General features: G+C 38.7%; 1 protein-coding gene across 1 annotated transcript in view; it reads right to left on the bottom strand.

The window, feature by feature from the left end:
- The window catches only part of HEATR1 (HEAT repeat containing 1), a 54,108-nt gene that overhangs the window by 13,031 nt on the left and 21,087 nt on the right, over window positions 1-19,990 (bottom strand). The window contains exons 18-32 of the mRNA XM_003824512.7: window positions 19,287-19,470; window positions 19,006-19,142; window positions 17,489-17,681; window positions 13,040-13,209; window positions 12,480-12,638; window positions 10,922-11,164; window positions 10,459-10,590; window positions 8,985-9,088; window positions 8,671-8,814; window positions 7,846-7,964; window positions 7,629-7,750; window positions 5,298-5,426; window positions 2,941-3,171; window positions 2,211-2,337; window positions 786-949 (exon numbers count right to left, since the gene is read on the bottom strand). Coding sequence (XP_003824560.4) covers window positions 786-949; window positions 2,211-2,337; window positions 2,941-3,171; window positions 5,298-5,426; window positions 7,629-7,750; window positions 7,846-7,964; window positions 8,671-8,814; window positions 8,985-9,088; window positions 10,459-10,590; window positions 10,922-11,164; window positions 12,480-12,638; window positions 13,040-13,209; window positions 17,489-17,681; window positions 19,006-19,142; window positions 19,287-19,470 — 2,358 coding nt within the window. The remainder of the gene's footprint in view (window positions 1-785; window positions 950-2,210; window positions 2,338-2,940; window positions 3,172-5,297; window positions 5,427-7,628; window positions 7,751-7,845; window positions 7,965-8,670; window positions 8,815-8,984; window positions 9,089-10,458; window positions 10,591-10,921; window positions 11,165-12,479; window positions 12,639-13,039; window positions 13,210-17,488; window positions 17,682-19,005; window positions 19,143-19,286; window positions 19,471-19,990) is intronic.

The raw sequence follows: 19,990 nt of genomic DNA, 5'->3' as shown, positions 1-19,990 counted from the left end.
TATTCCTGGTCATATTCCTTTCTTTCCTTCCTTTTCTCTCATTGTTTAAACAAGTTTAATACACAAACAGAGATGTATACAAATCATACATGCAGAACTCACTATATCCAGGTAAAGAAAGGCTGGGCATGGTGGCTCATGCCTGTAATCCCAGCACTATGGGAACTCGAGTTGGGAGGATCGCTTGAGGCCAGGAATTTGACATCAGCCTGGGTAATAGAGTGAGACCCTGTCTCTATAAAAAAAGTTTTAAAATTAGCCAGATGTAGGTGGCACACGCCTGTAGTCCCAGCTACTTGGGAGGCTGAGGCAAGAGGATTGCTTGAGCCCAGGAGTTTCAGGTTGCAGTGAGCCATGATCGCTCTACTGCACTTCAGCCTGGGACACGGAGTGAGACCTGTCTCAAAAAATAAAATAAAATACAGGCAATTTATCTACTCTGCTGGTAGACACTGGAGTTGTTACCAGTTTTGTGCTACCATGAAGAATGTTATGAATATTATAAAGATTCTTGTAGTTTTTTTGGTGTACAGGTTCATAAACTTCTGATGGGTACACAACACTTAAGAATGAAACCACTGAGTCACAGAGTTTACATTATGTTCCATCTCAGTAGATCATGACGAACGGCTTTTCATGGTGAAACGTACTTTCTTGTTCTATTATCTTTAAAGGCGTGCCTCCCATTTTCATGAGCCATTTACCAAGCTACTTCTACTGGTTGAGAACAGTTCCTTGGAGACAGCAGAATACCTTTTTATAAACACATTTAAAGAACACATTACCTTTTTCAGAAAATTATTGGAAGACAGGAGCTGAGACATGAAGGACACTGACAAAAATTTAAAATGTCGCAGTTGCTTGCTAGTGTGAGTCTCTACATTAAAAACCTGTAGCATTTCTTCTTGTGATTCACTCTTATTAAATGACACTGCTTTGGGAATGGTTTCTGAAACAGCAATAAAACAAGTGACCTTACTCATTTTCACCTGAATCCTTCATACAGAATTAACAGATATAACCTTTCAAGTAAAGGATGGTTAATGGGATAACATTTTCCCAGAGAAATGTGTTCATCTATTACATCCAGTTTCTCCTCTTCTAAATTAGTGAAAAACGTGAGTGTATTTGCCAAGAAAGTACCCAGTGGCCCTGAGAAGCGAGTGTTTAAGACAAAAAACAAAACAGGGAAACTGGACAATCAAATGGAAGAAACCACATCACGGAAGGAGTCTCTGAACTTCCAACTGCAGATGTAGATTTCTTTATTCAATGTGTCTAATGTAAATGGGGTTGGCAGTGCAGTGCTAAAAACCACTATCCTACAGAATGACTTACTGCTAAGACACTTCCTTACCCACATCACCACATATACCACATACACCACATACTGTCCAGGGACCTCCCTCGTCTGTCCCTGCCAAACCTGAGCTGACTGCAGGATGGGTGGGACAAGTTACTGCCTCGCCAAACAGGGATGACAGGGCCAATGGCTGGCCACGCAGAAAACAGTCTCTGTGGAGCTCTTAGAGTACCTTCCTTCTAACTTGCCTTGTTGTTCTGCTTCGAATTGTAGAGAACTAAGAACTATCAACATGTCAACCCTTTCTTAATGAAAAAAAGTTTTTTTTAGAGATGGGGTCGTACTATGTTGCTCAGGCTGGTCTTGAACTGCGCTGAAGTGATCCTCCTGTCTCATTCTCCTGGGTAGCTGGGACCACAGGCTAACACCATCACACCTGGCTTCATCAACCCTTTCCTAAGCCAGCCTCAGTGGTGCTGCGGTTCGTGGGATTTTCTTCAAGGCTCTGCTGCATGGTACAATTTTAATATTTTGCTGCCACTCCTGTGGTACCTACTTTTTTTCTTTTCATGTAAATGTCTTCAGATATTTTAATGAGAAGCTGAGAGACAGCTAACGAGGTCCTGATCATTTACTGTCATTTGAACCTAACTCATCCTGGATACCAGCAACATTCCACAGCCAAGACGTCAGCGCAGAGCACAGAGGTATAAAAGACAATGTGTGAGGAATGGCAAATGGAATTCCGACTATTTTCCATAAGGATTCAAGAAACTACACAATCAAATTAAAATGATTAACTTACTTTAAAAATCCTTCTGAAGATGTACTAAGGATAACCTGCATTCTCTTCTGTTTCTCTTTAGCTTTCAGATTGAACAGTAAGTGACACTCGATCTACGCTTACCTTCTTTTTCCTCTGGCAGCTTTAGTAAGTACTGGAGGATATTCATCAAGCTTTGTATCTGATGCTGGACACTAAACTCACAACAGACTGAAAACCAAAATTCAGTGTCTGCTTCTAAAATAGCATCCTGTGTAGAAAAAGAAAAAGGTAACAAATCTGTACTTAGGAATTGTGAAGGCATAATTTCAGGATAATGTGCGTTAGGATTTCTAGCAGAACAGAGTATACTACTTTATTTAGAGTGGGTCGAGATCTACTCCCAGATCCCATGTCTAAGAAGTCATTTAAAAACGGTCCTCGACTTATCCAAACAGGGCTTTATCCAAACAATCACCCGTGTTTGTGTCTTACTGACTTCAGGGACACGGACGCTCCTCTATTTCCCCACAAACTGCCTTCAAAACCGCTTTGAAGAGACACTGTTTCATTACTCTTCAGCCATACTCTGCTGGGCTTAAAAGAGAACCACTTGCGTGGCACCAGATCTGTTTCTCAGAAAAGTTAATTCGCCTTCAGAAGATGTTTTGCTGCAACTGAGGATATTCAGAGTGCTATGGGCTCTGAATGCAATTTTTTAAAATGCCAAAAACCTTTTTGAAAAAGGTTCTGAGCAAAAAGGTTCTAAATAACACACATTAGGCATCATCAGCCCCATGTTTAAACTGGACAATATCATAAAATCTGTGTGAAAAATCACCATTTTCCTTATCTTCCCACCCTAGGTTCTGACCTTTTCGCCATAGGCAGCTGCCAGCACTGTTTTTGTGACATACTGTTCAAAAAGCAAGATGAGGAGAATCCAGAGGAATTTCTCTGCACCCAGTGTATCAACAAGTTGAACAAGGATGGGCAGGCGCCTGTGCTCCGGGACGTGTGGCAGCGCATCCACAAATACACTAATGATTTTTACCACAATCTCTTCAACGTTTCTTGAAACTTCTATAGAATCTCCACTATCAGACTGCAAAACAGCAAGCAGAGACAATGAGTAGGTGCAAGTACTCTTCCACAAAACAAATTTAGGTGAACAAGATAAGGCTTTTAGATGGGCCCCAAGAAATTGCCAGAAGAATTTTATTTATTTTTTTAGAGACAGGGTCTTTCTCCGTGGCCCAGGCTGAAGTGCAGTGGTGTGATCATATCTCACCGCAGCCTGGATCTCCTGAGCTCAAAGAGATCCTCCTGCCCCAGCCTCCGAAGAAGCTGGGACATCCCAGGACCCCACCACCACTTTTTAAAAATTTTTGTAGAGACGGGGTTTTGCTATGTTGACTGGGCTGTTCTCAAACTCCTGGCCTCAAATAATCCCACCTCAGCCTCCCAAAGTGCTGGTGTTACAGGTGCATGCCACCACACTCAGCCACAAGAGTTTTAATAATCAAAGGCCTAACAATAAATATTCAGTAAGTACCTGTCATGTCCCAAGCGCTACTTAGCCCCAAGGGGAATACAAAGTGTACGATATGAGCCCTGCCCCAAAGGAGATTTATTTTCTGTATGAAACAGGATACATGGCTGGGCGCAGTGGCTCACGCCTGTAATCCCAACACTTTGGGAGGCCAAGCTGGGCAGATCACCTAAGGTCAGGAGTTCAAGACCAGCCAGGCCAACATGGTTAAACCCATCTCTACTAAAAATACAAAATTAGCCGGGCGTGGTGGTGCGTGCCTGTAGTCCCAGCTACTCAGGAGGCTGAGGCAGGAGAATCACTTGAAACCAGGAGGCGGAGGTTGCAGTGACCCAAGATCATGCCATTGCACTCTAGCCTGGGCAACAAGAGCAAAACTCTGTCTCAAACAAACAAACAAAAGAAACAGAATACATGTGTGAAAAGATAACAGGAGGCAGTAATGGCAGATGCCAAATATGTGACACTGATAGCAAGTCTGCTTAGACTGCCTGGGAAGGCTGCACAAATCACGCAGGATTTGGGTTGTGCCTCAAGAAGAATGAAGATAAGCAGAGCACAGAAAAGGCCAACAACTTCCTGCTGCTTTCAGAATAAAGTTTGAACCATTTTACTCCAGGTATTGGTGATCAAAATATAGTTGTTGAATAAATGACAGAAAGAATGACAGAAAACACTTGAATGAATGAATAAACCAACGTCTACCTGTCTCAACCCTCTGCTCTCCATCAATCAATCACCATTACATTCTTCAAACATGCTGTGCACATTCCTAGATCATGCCTTTTCTCATACTATTGGCTCTGCCATCACTGAACAAATCCCATCCTTCTTTCACACCGGTACAAATTCTATTTCTTATAGAACTTTCTGGTCATCCTGGCCCATATAGACTTTCCCCTATTCTGAACTCTTTAGCATTTACTTATTCGACTGGCACTGATCATATGAATGCATATTATTATTTTTCTTTTTAGGTATATATCCTATACTTGCCAACTTGGTGGACACTGAGAACACCAATCTAATACTAAGGTTAAAAGAAGGTGCTGAATATGGTCATCCTTCAGATGGTCAATAGCATGAGAAAAGACATTAATTAACGAGTGAAGGGTACATAGACAACTCAAGTAGATGAACAAGTTCTTTTATTCTTGAGGCTACTTTTAACTTTTGAATTGTTCATTCTTTACTGGGAGAGAGAACATCTCACCTCTCTCTCTGAGTTTAGCTCTTAGAGAATGCTTGGTAAACATTTGCTAAACTGCATGTTAACAAATTTGTCACTGTAGCTCTAAAAGTTCCTAGCCTCATCAACATGTAAGAAGGTATTATCAAACTGATGCAATGTCCTGAAATAGATGGTGGATGTCAATTTACCCCACCCGAATGATGTTAAGACACTTACAGTTACACACTCACAGCACAGCAGAACCGGCTATAACACGTTTGTTTATATTATTGAGAAAGACATTGCCAAGACTGCTTCTTAGCTTCAATGTTCTAAAACTTAAGGGCAATGTACTTGAGCATTTCAGAAAGGCTTTTATACAATTGTTGAGGATATTAAAAAAAAAAAAACAAAAAAAAAAAACTAAAAAAAAGGCTTTTAATGTCATTTATATGCAAACTTTTTAAATTAAAAAAAGAAACCCCACGATGGTATAAAGAGACCTTACCTGAATAAGTGCGGGAATAACCATTTTCACTGTCTTGTTAATAACTTGAAAACTGTAAGTATCATCTAGGCGCATGACATTGGCTCCCATAAATGTAAAAATAGACATGATATTGTGTAAAACTTTATCCTGAAAGAAAACACAACTATCAACATTTTTTATTTCTATTAATTTCTACTAATTTTTTTTTTTAAGAGATAGCGTCTCGCTCCGTCAGTCAGGCTGGGATGCAGTGCAGTTGTGTGATCACAGTTCACTGAAACCTTGGACTCCTAAGCTCAAGCAATCCTTCCACCTCAGCCTCCTGAGTAGCTAGGACTACAGGTGCATGCTACCCTGCCCAGCTAATTTTTTTTCCCTTTTCTGTTTTGTAAGGATGGGGTCTCACTATGTTACCCAGGCTGGTCTTGAACTCCTGGCCACAAGTGATATTCCTGCTCAGGCTAACATTTTCCATTTCAACGATTCATTACAACTCACCAATAAAAAGAGAAATAACCTGATTAAAAAACAGGCAAAGGATTTGAAAAGACATTTCTTCAAAGAAAAAATTCATACGAAAAGAATATAAGCACAAATACTACTTCACACCCACTAGAATGGCGATAAAAAAGACAGTAACAAGTACTGGCAAGGATGTGAAGAAATTGGGAACTTTACAGGCTGCTGGTGGAAGCAAAATGGTGTGGCCACTATGGAAAATAGTCTTGCAAGTTACTCCAAAGCTAAACATAAAATTCCGTGTGATCCAACAATTCCACTCCTAGGTATATATACCCAGGAGATATGAAAACATGTCCACACAAAACCATGTCTACAATATTCATAGCAACATAATTTATAATAGCCCCACAGTAGAAACAACCCAAATGTCCATCAACCGATGAACAGATAAACAAAATGTGGCATACACATACAACAATATTATTCAGTCATAAAAGGAATACGGATTCAAGCTTCAACAAGAATGAACCTCAAAAACATTATGCTAAGCAGCCGGGCACGGTGGCTCACGCCTGTAGTTCCAGCACTTTGGGAGGCCGAGGCGGGCGGATCATGACATCAGGAGATCGAGACCATCCTGGCTAACACGATGAAACCCCGTCTCTACTAAAAATACAAAAAAATTAGCCGGGCATGGTGGCAGGTGCCTGTAGTCCCAGCTACTCAGGAGGCTGAGGCAGGAGAATGGCATGAACCCAAGAGGCAGAGCTTGCAGTGAGCTGAGATCGCGCCACTGCACTCCAGCCTCGGCAACAGAGCGAGACTCCGTCTCAAAACAAACAAACAAACAAAAACATTATGCTAAGCAAAAGAAACCAGACACAGAGGGCCACATATTGTATGACTCAATTTATATGACATGTCCAGCATAGGCAGATTGATAGAGACAGAAAATGGATTACTAGTGCCCAGGAGCAGGGTGGTGGTCATGGTGGTGGTGGTGGTGCTGGTGGTGACGGTGGCAGCGGCAGGGAGGAGGGAGAGGAAGAGTGACAGTTAATGGGTATAGGGTTTCTTTTCTGGGGTGATGAAAATACTCTTCAAGTAGATCGTGGTGGTGATTACACAAACTTCGTGAATATACTAAAATCACTTAATTGTATACTTTAAATGGGTGAATTTTATGGCATCTGAACTATATTTCAATAAAAACAAAAAATATTAATGATTCTTAAAAGTTTCTGGATTATCAACCCCTTTGAGAAGCACAGACTCTCTTACAAGAAAAAAAAAATCCCATATAGATAAAACTTTGCATATGATTTCAGTAGATTAAGATCCCCTAAAGCTCATGGAGAACCCCAGGTTAAGGAGCTCTGTCTCAAATCCTCAATATGAAAATAGCTTCAATCTCTTTACAAATGTTTAAATGATATTTTTCATAAAAGGGACATGATTTCTTTAAATGACATAGTTTATGATCAAATTAATTTTCTTAAGTCACTGGTTAAAGGTTATTTTGAGGATTACTTGAGGATAAATGAGATATTAACTTTTCCCAATTAACACCAATACCTACTGTTTTATTAGATAGATAGTGTGCCAGGTATTATGCTAAGTACTAACCACAAATTATCCAACTGAATTCCCCCAACAATCCAGTGAAGAAGGTTATTATTCCCACTTGATAAAAAGGGAAACCAAAGCTTAGCAACATCAACTGGCTCATACAGTCCCAGCTATGAAGAGGCAGGGCTGAGAGTCTCACCAGTGCTGGAAGATTCCAAAGCCTAACTGATTAAATTTAAAATCAATAGGTGCCAGTGCATTTCTGTGGAAGAAAAATATCTGAAATATCTGCTAAAATCTTATATCATTAACGCTTACCGGAAATATTCCAGCAACAGTGCCCAAAAGTAAAAGGGCATGGTGATGGGTCTGCGGCATCTCCGAAAGGCGGATGCACTGAACTATCAACTCCACATTGAACTTCTCCTCATCTAAAATATCTACAATGGTGAGAAAGACAAAAACCCTAAGTGGCAGGTACACTCACACTCAAAGTAGATAATTTTTCTAACCTTTCCTTCCAAAAAGTACCTACCTTTGGGTATTTTGCCACCATCTGGAGATAGTTTTTGGCAGATGTTGAGCAGACAACTAAGAATTAATTGTTTGGTGTATTCCATATTTCCCTGCTCTTGTGGCAAGGGTTCTAAACATCTTCAGGACACCCAAAAGAGAAATGATGGGAAATGTAAAAGTTGTACAATTCATTGTTACATTAATGGCCATTGTCCAGAACTCATTCAATAAGGAATAACTAAAATACTATCATTAAACATGAAGTCTAGAAATAAGATATAACATTTCTAACTCTAATTTTCTCTCACATAGACAGGCGCTATGTCAAATTCCACGTCCTCTCTATTGCACTTTCCATTAGCCTATCTGGAATCTTACAGGACAACTTTCAGAATTACTTTGCCTTTCACATGAAAGCACACGCTACAATTCATACTCAATTTACACACACACACACAAATCTACGTATATAGAATATATACATCTATATATATGAAAATATATTTAGATAGCAAACACTATATACACACATATCTATATCTATATAAATTCAACACTATATCTTGAAATGCAAGTAACGACGTCCCAGGCATGCTACTGAAAAGTTCAGAGGAAAGTAGGCTGTACAGTGAGTGGCCATTTACTACATGACACAGGACACTAAGGTCAGGTTGGGGCACCAGCAATGGATACCTAAAACCAACCTTTTAATTTCACCTATAGTACTTGCTTTATTTTACAGACTATCTAAACAAGAGAAGAGTATGTTGAAAAGAGAATGTTAGATAAGATGGGCAAGAATTAGAGTCCTATTCTCTCACAGATCAAAGCCAAGTGTCATTACCTTGATAGCAAGTTAAAAAGAGTTGGCACCAATATCTGAGGACTTCTGAGCTTCTTTTTGTGCTGCAGTAATTCCAGGATGAGAGTTACTCTTTGCCAGTAAGAACCTCCAACTTCCTGAACAGATTCTAGATCTTGTGATTTTCTGGAAAATGGAGAAGACAAAACGTTGGAAAAGCAAACTCTATCATGTGCTAAGTAAAAACCATTGTGCCTGATTATAGCAAATTGATGGGTATCAAAAAGTTCCAATGGTTTCATAACATTCAGAGTCAGGGAACAACAGCATGTGCTCAATGCATTTGTAGCTCTTACTTCTGCTGCATTTTTTGCCTTCTTTTTTGCTGAACTGTGCCCAAGGGTTTAGCTTTATCTGGTGGCTCCAGTTCTATTCGGACTTGTTCAGCATTAACGGAAATCTGAAATATTGAAGGAAGAAGAGTTGATGATATAATCCATTGGGATAAAATTAGAGCAATAAATGTTAACCCCTAGGAAGGATTTATTCAATTAAGAGGGAAGAATGACTTACTGGATATGCATCTGAACCCCCACCAGCATTGGATGCTACTACCTTGTTACAGACTTCTTGAAAAACCAGAATGAGAAGAAAGCAAAGTAGGGAAGAGTATACACTAAAAGCTCTAGCCAACATAAATTCAACTTCAGATTTTCATTTTAACCAAGCTCTCCTACTACCATGCACTTGCTTTCTATACAATTTGTCTTGGGAGTCTCAAGTTACAGCCCTGCACTTGTCTTGATTATGATACAGTATCACTTCTCCAGTCCAGAGTCACTCAATTTCACGTTCATCCCTTAGAGTGGACAACTAGTAATGCAATACAGAATCATCCATACCGATTGTTTCCAAGTGCCGGATCAGATATGTATATTCTAATCAGCTAGGAAGGAATAAGACATATACACACATGCACAAAAACAGATTTATTGCCCCAGAGATTCTTTAGATATGGGGTGGGATCCAGATATCTCTTTTTATAAGGTTCTAACATCACAACTAAATCTTTGGATTCTGATTCAAAGAAAACAACTATAAAAAATACTTTTGCGATAACCATGGAAATATGATTATGAACTAGGTATTAGATAATACCAAGGAATTTTTTTTTTTTACTTCTAATGGCATTGTAGTCATATCCACTTTTCAAAAGATGCACACTGAAGTACAGAGGGATGAAAGCGCATGACATTTTGAGATTTACTTTAAAATATTTCAGCAAAGAAAAAGAAGGAAAAAAGATTAATATGTTAAAATTCTGAGAACTGCTGAATCTAGATACTAGAACTTTGTATTATTCTATATTCAAAAAAGAGAATAACCAGGTGGCTATTCTGATAATAACTAGGTTTCAATATACGTATAAAACCAACAAGCAGAATTTCAATTCCATTATATGTCATTAAACAACTATTTAAATTAAGTAGAATAATGTTACCCAGTTCAATACTGAGCCACTGACTCATTCCTATTCCTTGCATAAAGGAATAGGTAGATTCCGTCTAATATGAGAAAGATCACACACACACATATTCCTACACATCCTATCTGGTTAAAATTATCAACAAATACTTCATAAAATAAAATAATGGTAAAGATTTAAAATTTTTATTTTATGCCTCTCTATGACTTACTTTTCCATGATTTTTGTTAATGGTAACATCTGACCTCTTACAAGCACTATAAAATACAGGACTCTTAAACATGGTGTCCCTTGGAAGAGACTATAAACATTAATAAAAAAATTACAAGAAGTTTGCAGCTTACCCCTTTAAAAACACTGCTGACAGTCTGAGCACAATGTGAGTTTTTACAGTTCACCAATAAATCAAACAACATTCTTAAAAGCTTCTGCTGAACTTTTTCATCTGATATGGCTGCAAAAAATGGTTTTGTAATCTAGAGGGGGTAGAAAAAAGGCAACTGAGTTCAGTGAACAAGTTTAAATTCCAGAAATAATTTTTATATCAACCTCTCTCAAAATACAAAATTGTTTCCCATTTAATTTTGTCAGTTAAAATGCAATTCTTTTTAATGACCCATGTACAACGTTCAGTTTTCAAAAATGGGTCAAATACATCATTTTCCTTTAAAACATGTCTAGTCCACCTGTAACTATCTTCTCCAAATAAAATATTAATTTTTTTTTTTTTTTAACGCTGTTCCTGTTGCCTTCTACCTTTAAATGCTTGAACATGCTATGCCTTAGTTTCTGAAAGAAATCACTGACCTTTTCAAGGGCTGTGATCTGAATGGTTGGCATTCCTGCGTAAAGTTCCTTTGTTGTGTGCACAGCTTTTATAAATATATCTAGACTCTTCGGATCCTCATTTAAAAGGGAAACTGAAAATTCATTATACTTTCCCAGAGTGAGATGCAGAACCATGGCCTCATCTTTCAGCACAGCTGTGGGCTCCTCCTGGATCTTTTCTAGCAGTTGTTCAGCCATAGGCAATAGCTGAGAAAGCACCATCTAAAGATCGAAAGACTTAGTAGTAAATAGTTACGTATACTGATATGTTTTTGCTCACTCTACAGAGACACTCAAAGCCTGCTGGAAGATGGGAGTTTAGCCTGGAGGAAAAAACCCAATGATGGTAACTTCTTAGACATGGAGACAGCTATTAATTCACACTAAGCCACTCAGGTCCTTTCTGACAGTTCATGGGTAATGCTCAAAAGTGCTAAACCCTTCAGAGATGAGCAGAAAGATAATCTGTGAGCATTCCTCAAGACTTGAGAACAGAAAACACAAACTAAAACTTTAGAGAATAAAAATAAAGTTTAAGATTCCCTAAAACACTGTACGCGTCCTTCAATGTTTCCAACTTGGTATAATTAATATTAATTCAAATTATGTATGTAAACCTTTAACTGCTAAACTAGGGGCCAGCAAATTATGGCTTGCAGGTCAAATTCAACAGACCACCTGTTTTTGTAAATTTTATTTACTGAAACACAGCCATGCTCATTTGTTTACACCCTGTCTGTGGCTGCTTTCCTGATACAACTGCAGAGATGAGTAGCTGCAACAGAGACTGTGTGGCCCCGAAAGCATAAAAGATTTCCTATCTGGTCCTTTACCCAAGAAATTTGTCAATTATTAATTTAAACTATACCAGGGACAACTAAGGGCTGAATGCAACCTGTTTGTTCCTACCAAGAAAGTGTAATCAAATGGTCTTCAATCCATTTGACTCATTTTAGTTCTCTAAGCCCGCAGTCAGTCTAGGACTGATGAAGCACACAGGCATTTCTGTAACACTGGGATGAAAGAACCTTTTTTATGTTGGTCAGCACATGCCATCACATCAACAAGTGTTTCACAACTGCTTTCTTTTGTAACACAAGCTTCTTTGAAAACACAATGAAAGTTCTAAATATATATAATAAACGAGCAAATGATTTTGGAATTTTCATAGACTCGTGTCCAAACATATTCCTTTGTATAGAATTTTCACTTGAAAAACAGAGATGAACCAACAGCTTCTTTCAACAGTGCAGCCCCATGAGACACGAGACTGTTAAGTTCATTTAAAATAAACTTAATGATTAGACAGGGACAACACATTTAATTTTAAAATAAAAAGAAACTCACCAGTACTTGTCTTTGTATCTTGTATCTGTTTTTCTCTACCTCAGCTCATCCCCCTCTCAAATTAATATTACATTTATCTCTTCTGAGTGCACACATGCAACTCTTACAATTGTCTTCTTCACCCACAAGCAGTTACAACAATTCTTTAGTAACATCACAGGAATGTACAATCCACTTAAATGGCACATACCTCACCGTTGACTCCCTGAAGTACTTTCATCAAATCTTTTGCTATATAAGATGGGCAACTATATACACAACTAAGTAAGTTTTTCAAAGTTTCAGACAACTTCTGATGAGATTTCAGTTTCTTTTCTCTCTGTAGTTCCTCAAATAAAGTAGCCAAATCCTAAGATACCAAAAAGAAAATTGGATAAAAAAGGGTTAAGAAACTACAAAGGCTAAATATATTAATTACGGAAGACTCTTACCCAAATGATGTGACATTGTTTATAATTTTCCATTTCTCCTTAAAACCTTAATAAGAAACGTTATTAAAAACACACAGTTGGCTTACTATGAAAAGCTACACACTAATCCTTTATCCAATGAAAAGAGCAAAATTGAAATATGACATTGCTATCTTTTCAAAAGTAGGGGACACAGATGTACAGATATTGACCTATCAGTTCCTAAATCCAATGACTTAGTCCATCAAAATCCCTACACAGTGAAATGTCGAGAATGGAGAAAATTGCTCCAGTACACACAGGCATGAACACACTCAATCTTCTTTGCTAACGAGCTTACCTGAATAACATAGGCATCATCTGAAGTGATCTCCTCTGCTTTAGAAATCAAATGATCTATTATCAGATAAAACGGGGATGCCACTCCACTGAGGGCCTGGAGACACTGAATGGCAGCCCTACGAACTTCTTTTATGGGGCTTCCCAGGTTAATGAGTAAAGATGTCACCACTAAAATCAAAGGAAAAAAAAATTTAAGAAACAATTTTAAAAACTGAAACAGTACAAAATTTACATAGTACCAAAGTTTCCCTTCGAATTCAAACTCCTTCTCTGTTCACTGTTTGAATATTTAATATTCCAGAGAAAGGTTAGGCATATGTTACCTGGTGCATTCTTTTGAAAATACACAAATAAGAGCATACTATAAACTCTGTTCTACACCAACTACTATCACATATGAGCTGGACATTGTGCAATGGTGCAATCTCGGCTCACTGCAACCTCCGCCTCCTGGGTTCAAGCAATTCTCCTGCCTCAGCCTCTTGAGCAGCTGGGATTACAGGTGCACGCCACACGCCTGGCTAATTTTGGTATTGTTAGTAGAGACTGGGTTTCACCATGTTGGCCAGGCTGGTTTCGAACTCCTGACCTCAAGTGAGCCACCCACCTTGGCCTCCCAAAGTGCTGGGATTACAGACACATCTAAACTCTTGCGAGTGTTTTCCATAAGTACATACATATCCAAATTACATCATTCTTTTTTTTTTTTTTTTCAGATGGAGTTTTCCTCTTGTTGCCCAGGCTGGAGTGCAATGGCACGATCTCAGCTCACTGCAACCTCTGCCTCCTGGATTCAAGTGATTCTCCTGCCTCAGCCTCCCAAGTAGCTGGGATTACAGGCACGCGCCACCACATCCAGCTAATTTTGTATTTTTAGTAGAGACGGGGTTTCTTCATGTTGGTCAGGCTGGTCTCGAACTCCCAACCTCAGGTGATCCGCCCACCTCGGCCTCCCAAAGTGCTGGGATTATAGGTGTGAGCCATCAAACCCGGCCAAATCATTCTTTTTTAATTGTAAAGTATACTCCAATGTATTTTCCATATTTTAAAAACCGGTACCTTACTGGTAAAGTTTAGGTTGTTTCTATTCTTTTGTCATCAAAACAATGCTGCAACAAACACCGCTGCACATACAGCCTTGTACAAGCGTGCACGGGAAATTACCCACCTGTGCATCGTACTCTACAAATATTTGGTCCCAGACTGGTGTGTTTTGATTTTACTTTTTGATAGAGAAATGTTAGAGTAAAATTTTTCTTCTACTTTTTTTCTGGTGCTTAGAAAGGCCCTCCTCACTCTAAGTGAATTTAGAAAGTATCTCTCTCTATATTTAGAGGGAGAGATCATATGTACCTCATGCTTTCTTCTAATGCCAGAGCTAAGTTTATGTTAAATCTTTAGTTCACATGAAATTTCTATCTAAGGAATGAGGCTGGAGTCAAACTTCCTAATGTTTCCAAATGGATAGCCAGATGTCCCATTTAACAATCCACATAACCATCTCACAGATCTTTGATTTTGCCTTTATTATATTCATACATTCCATAAGTATTTGAAACTTGTCTATTTCTGCCGGCTAGTACTTCTAGAATCATGTTCAATGAGAGTGATGATTTCAGCAGGAATGCCTTTGTTTTCCCAATTATGAAGTGAAAACGCTAGCTTTTGATTTGAGGAATTTTTGATCATGTTACTCTTATTCTGCTGTCAATCAGGATTACTGATTTTTGGCTAATGCCTTTTCAAATCTTTGGACACTTTATGGGTTTTGTCCTTCACTGATACAGTCAATTATATTAACATAGTTCCCTTTACTGAACCAATTTTATATTCTGGGCATGAACTCTAGCTAGGTAAATGATTTTTATAAATATGCTGCTAGAGCCTATGTGCGAATATTTTCTTTAGGATTTTTACATAATATTATTCAAAGCAACATGACCTATAGTTTTTGTCTGAAGGCTTTCTCAATTTTCAATGTTATGCCAGTTTTAAATAAAGAATCTGGAAGCTTCCCTTCTCTATGCCCTGCCCAGTTCAACAACATTGAAAAAATCTGCTTCAAAGATCTAGTAGGAATGCATCTGTGAGACCAACTGCGCTAGGGTTTTTAAAAAGATGTCTTTGGAACAAAGAGATATCTAAATTCCTTTTACAGTAATTAGTTATTTAAGCTTTATTTCATATCTACTGCAGCAAACTACGGTCATTTATATTTTGCTAGAAATTTTCCATTATACTTTCCATTTCTGAAATACTAAGATAAAGCTTGACAAGCTTTCAAACCTGCCTAAGAAGTTCATACCGGTTGAGCAACCTTGATCCAAAAATTCCAAAATCTCAAATTTTCGGAGCACCAATATGACACAAGTGGAAAATTCCACACCTGACCTCATGTGATGGGCTGCAGTGAAAATGCAGGCATACAACTGTTTATTCAGTGTCCCCACAGAAAAAAAGACCCTCCCAGCCCCCTGCAGCTGCAATGTATCTTTTTCACAAAGCCCAAATTCTTCCACACAAGCATGCCCACAAAGGCAATACCAATGGAAAACTGAAGTTCTTCCATCTTGCTATTTACAGTCAAAATGACATATATGACTCAGAGGCCACTGTCAAAGGACAGTAAACATTTAATACCAAATTGGAAAACAGAAATAGTTATCTCTAAATAAAATATATGTACCTTTTTGAAAACCCACAAGTTTAGCAGAAAATAACTATTTTAATAAATTGCTATCTCCATACAATGGAATACTCTGCAGACAGTTGTAAAAAGATAAATTTTTCCATTTATTAATATGGAAAGATGTCCATATTAATTGAAAAATTAAAGTTAAAAAATGTATAGAGTTGTTCTTATCCAAATATAACTAGAAAAACCTTAACAGTAAACTCGCCTAAAATAAAGACCGAAATTTTGTAAGCGAATAAAAAATTACTTTTGTGGAATTTTATTTTAGAAATAAAACTTGAAATTACATATCTACTTTAAATGTAACAAAATTTGGTTACAAATGTAATTATGTGCTCTTTCAAAGAACTAACAAAAAATAAACACTGAGGAATTGTTCAGGGAAAAGTATACGATCATCTAACTTGCTTTCACAGAACATTTACAAAGAGTAATTTTGGAATTAAAAAAAAAAACTACAAGAAACAAAACAAAAAAAAACCAAGGACATCTTCAAATTTCCCCAGGGCCACTCCTATGCCTCTGATATTAATAACATTACAGTTTGAAGCATTAATCATGTCCATTATTCTAATCAATTTTTTCATCTTCAACCATTCTTCTCTGATCTAATTCTGCCACATCCCCTCATGTCAATAGCTCTGTAAGTCAACCCACTTTTCAATATCGCATTCATTGTTTCATGAAATTCTGCATCTTTTGCAAAATTTGCAATTCTACATTATAAAAAAACTTAACTTTCAGTTATTTCATTAGCGAATGCCGAACCTGAATATGATTTATGCCTGATAAAAGAGATAAATGCAGGAGGGTTTTGTTTTTGTTAGTTCATTATTAAATTGTATTATGATGATGTGACTTCCATATCTAACCCATTGCTGCTACACCTCAGAAAATGAATAGCTGATTATTAAGAACTCATATAATCACCTGCCATTTCTATTATTAAACTTTTGTGTTTGGTGAGATTTTGCTAGTGCCAGTAACTTAAAAGCAATACTTAGAAGTAACCAGAAATATGTATAGATGTACAACCCTTTTTTTTTTTTTTTTTTTGAGACAGGGTCTTGCTCTGTTGCCCAGTTTGGAGTGCAGTGGTGCAATCACAGCTCACTGCAGCCTTGACCTCCCAGGCACAAGCCATCCGCCTACCTCAGGCAACTGAGTAGCTGGGACTACAGGCACGCACCATCACGCCCAGCTAATTTTTGTATTTTTTGTAGAGGCAGGATCTCATCACGTTGTCCAAACTGGTCTTGAACTCTTGGCCTCAAGTGATCCTCCTGCCTTAGCCTCCCAAAGTGCTGAGACTATAGGTGTAAGCCACCTCGCCTGGCCTTTATCGATTTTTTTTTTTTTTTTTTTTTTGAGATGGAGTCTCGCTGTGTCACCAGGCTGGAGTGCAGTGGCACAATCTCGGCTCACTGCAACCTCCAACTCCCTGGTTCAAGCAATTCTCCAGCCTCAGCCTCCCAAGTAGCTGGGATTACAGGCACACGCCACCACGCCCAGCTAATTTTTGTATTTTTAGTAGAGACGGGGTTTCACCATGTTGCCCAGGATGGTCTTGATCTCCTGACCTCATGATCTGCCTGCTTCGGCCTCCCAAAGTGCTGGGATTACAGGCGTGAGATACCGCGCCTGCTCTCTGCTATTTTTTTTTTAAGTTATAACTTTCCAAACTACATAAACCATATAGAGAAAGCATGAACAGTTGGTCATGACAAAACATAACAATGCTACTTTTAATACCTGGAGAAGATATGGATGCCAGTTGGTGTTTACACTGTGTCTTCTGAGAAGAAAGCATTGCACAGCCCACATAAAGAGCTTGAGTCTGCAGCACTGTTTTCACACTGCAGTTTAGTGGATTTGAAAGGCTAGAACCATAGGTCCATAAAACAGAACAGAACTTGAATAACTGAAAAACATCTTCTAGATGCACCTAATTTAAAAAAAAAAAAGCAAACTTTTAATTCTTACTCAAATAAGCTGGTTCCAAATCCTCTTCTCACTAGTGTACAATTATAAAGAAACAAATAATTTAAGGCAAAGTTTTGCTTTGTCTAATCATTTCAAATTATTCCACATTCCATGTTTTAATGAACTGGGAAGATGTCAATGAAGAGTGATATTCAGAAGCCTCACTATAACCTTGCACTTGAAAACACAGAACCAAGACAAGAGCAGTATCTGGGACGCCTAATTAAGAAAATACTTCAACAATGTGCTGAGCAATGCCAACTCCATGTCAAATGCTGTAGAGAGAACAAGTCAGGCAAGAACAGGAACTGACCACTGGGCCTGGCAACATGGAGGTCACTAGTGCTGGGGATGAAATTTCCTGAGTAACTTCACGTGTGCTAAATAACCTCTCTGAACATCAGTATTCACATTTTTAAATGGGTATTAACCAATCAAAAAGACTGGGCTGTTGTTATTTTTAAATATAGTAATGGGCCTAACATATTAGTAGGAGTGTAGCAATGCTAGTTTCTATTCAACCTACCGATTAGTATTGTGATTGTACTCTTTTACAGGGCCTGTGCTTACTATTAAATACTCTTCACTGTTTACAAGTCTACTTTTGTTTACATTATAAACTGTCATAACCCAAATAACCCACAGTATCTTTTTATTTATTTATTTTTTTTTTGAGATGGAGTCTCGCTCTGTCACCCAGGCTGGAGTGCAGTGGAGCGATCTCCGCTCACTGCAAGCTCCGCCTCCCAGGTTCATGCCATTCTCCTGCCTCAGCCTCCCGAGTAGCTGGGACTTCAGGAGCCCGCCACCACACCCAGCTAATTTTTTTTGTATTTTTCGTAGAGACGGCGTTTCACCATGTTAGCCAGGATGGTCTCGATTTCCTGACCTCGTGATCCGCCCACCTCGGCCTCCCAAAGTGCTCGGATTATAGGCGTGAGCTACTGCGCCCAGCCCATCTTTTTTTTTTTGAGACAGAGTCTCACTCTGTCACCCAGGCTGGAGTGCGGTGGTGTGATCTCGGCTCACTGCAATCTCTGCCTCCCGGGTTCAAGCGAATTCTCCTGCCTCTGCCTCCCAAGTGGCTGGGATTACAGGCCCCATCACCATGCCTGGCTAATTTTTGTATTTTTAGTAGAAATGGAGTTTCACTATGTTGGCCAGGCTGGTATCGAACTCCTGACCTCAAGTGATCCGCCTGCCTCGTCCTCCCAAAGTGCTGGGATTGCAGGCCAGCCATATCTTCTTTAAGGGTAGAGTACGCCTGAAAAGGAGGAGGCTTGTACCTTTATGAAAAGTTTCATCAGAACTCTGAAATGAACAGCATCGGCACCATTGAGCATCATCTCAAACAGCCCAATGAGCAAGTGCAGATAGTCCCTGCTATCTTCTTTCAGTTGTTCAGGATTCCACCATATATCACCTACAAGGACATGGAAAGAGAAATGATGCTAGATCCTACATGAACATGCTGGGAGCTTTTTATTCAAGACAAACAGTCATTGTGGAGTCAATCATTCAGTTTTGCAGAGTATCACATTTAAAAGATTCACAGCTTGTATCTTACCTTTAGGAAAAGATTTAGGAGCTTTCAGTGCATAAATAAATTTTTTCAAGGAAAATACAAGAAAAACCGAGTCCTCCACGGCCACCCTCTGAGTGCTGTTGAGCTCTTCTACATAATGTGCCCACAGCTCCACTGGGATCCCTCTGTCTAACATCAGTTCAATGTGCCATTCTGAGGGGATTTCCTGAAATGTTAAAGGAAACAAAAACTAGTACAAACTAAGGGTTCTGAACATGGGTTATATGAATTCCTCTGCCTAATATGCAAAAGTTTTGTTTATGTGTGCATTTTGGTGGGGAAAGGATTAACAGAACTGCTTTGGTCGGATTTTTAAAGAGGTTTATCACTATTCACAAGGAAAGACAAAGTTAAATTTTATCTATGTCTTACCTTGAAACATTATCTCTAAAAACAAACTTTATTCATATGAACTGTTTATCCAATAAAGGGTAGGAATAAATAGACATATTTCTTTTTTTTTTTTTTTGAGACGGAGCCTTGCTCTGTTGCCCAGGCTGGAGTGCAGTGGCACAATCTCAGCTCACTGCAACCTCCGCTTCCCAGGTTCAAGCAATTCTACTGCTTCAGCCTCCCGAGTAGGAAGGATTACAGGTGCCCGCCATCATGCCTGGCTAATTTTTGTATCTTTAGTAGAGATTAGGTTTCACCATTTTGGCCAGGTTGGTCTCGAACTCCTGTCCTCA

Source organism: Pan paniscus, chromosome 1, assembly GCF_029289425.2.
Source record: "Pan paniscus chromosome 1, NHGRI_mPanPan1-v2.0_pri, whole genome shotgun sequence".
Taxonomy (NCBI): domain Eukaryota; kingdom Metazoa; phylum Chordata; class Mammalia; order Primates; family Hominidae; genus Pan; species Pan paniscus.
This window is presented reverse-complemented; position numbering and strand designations above follow the sequence as displayed.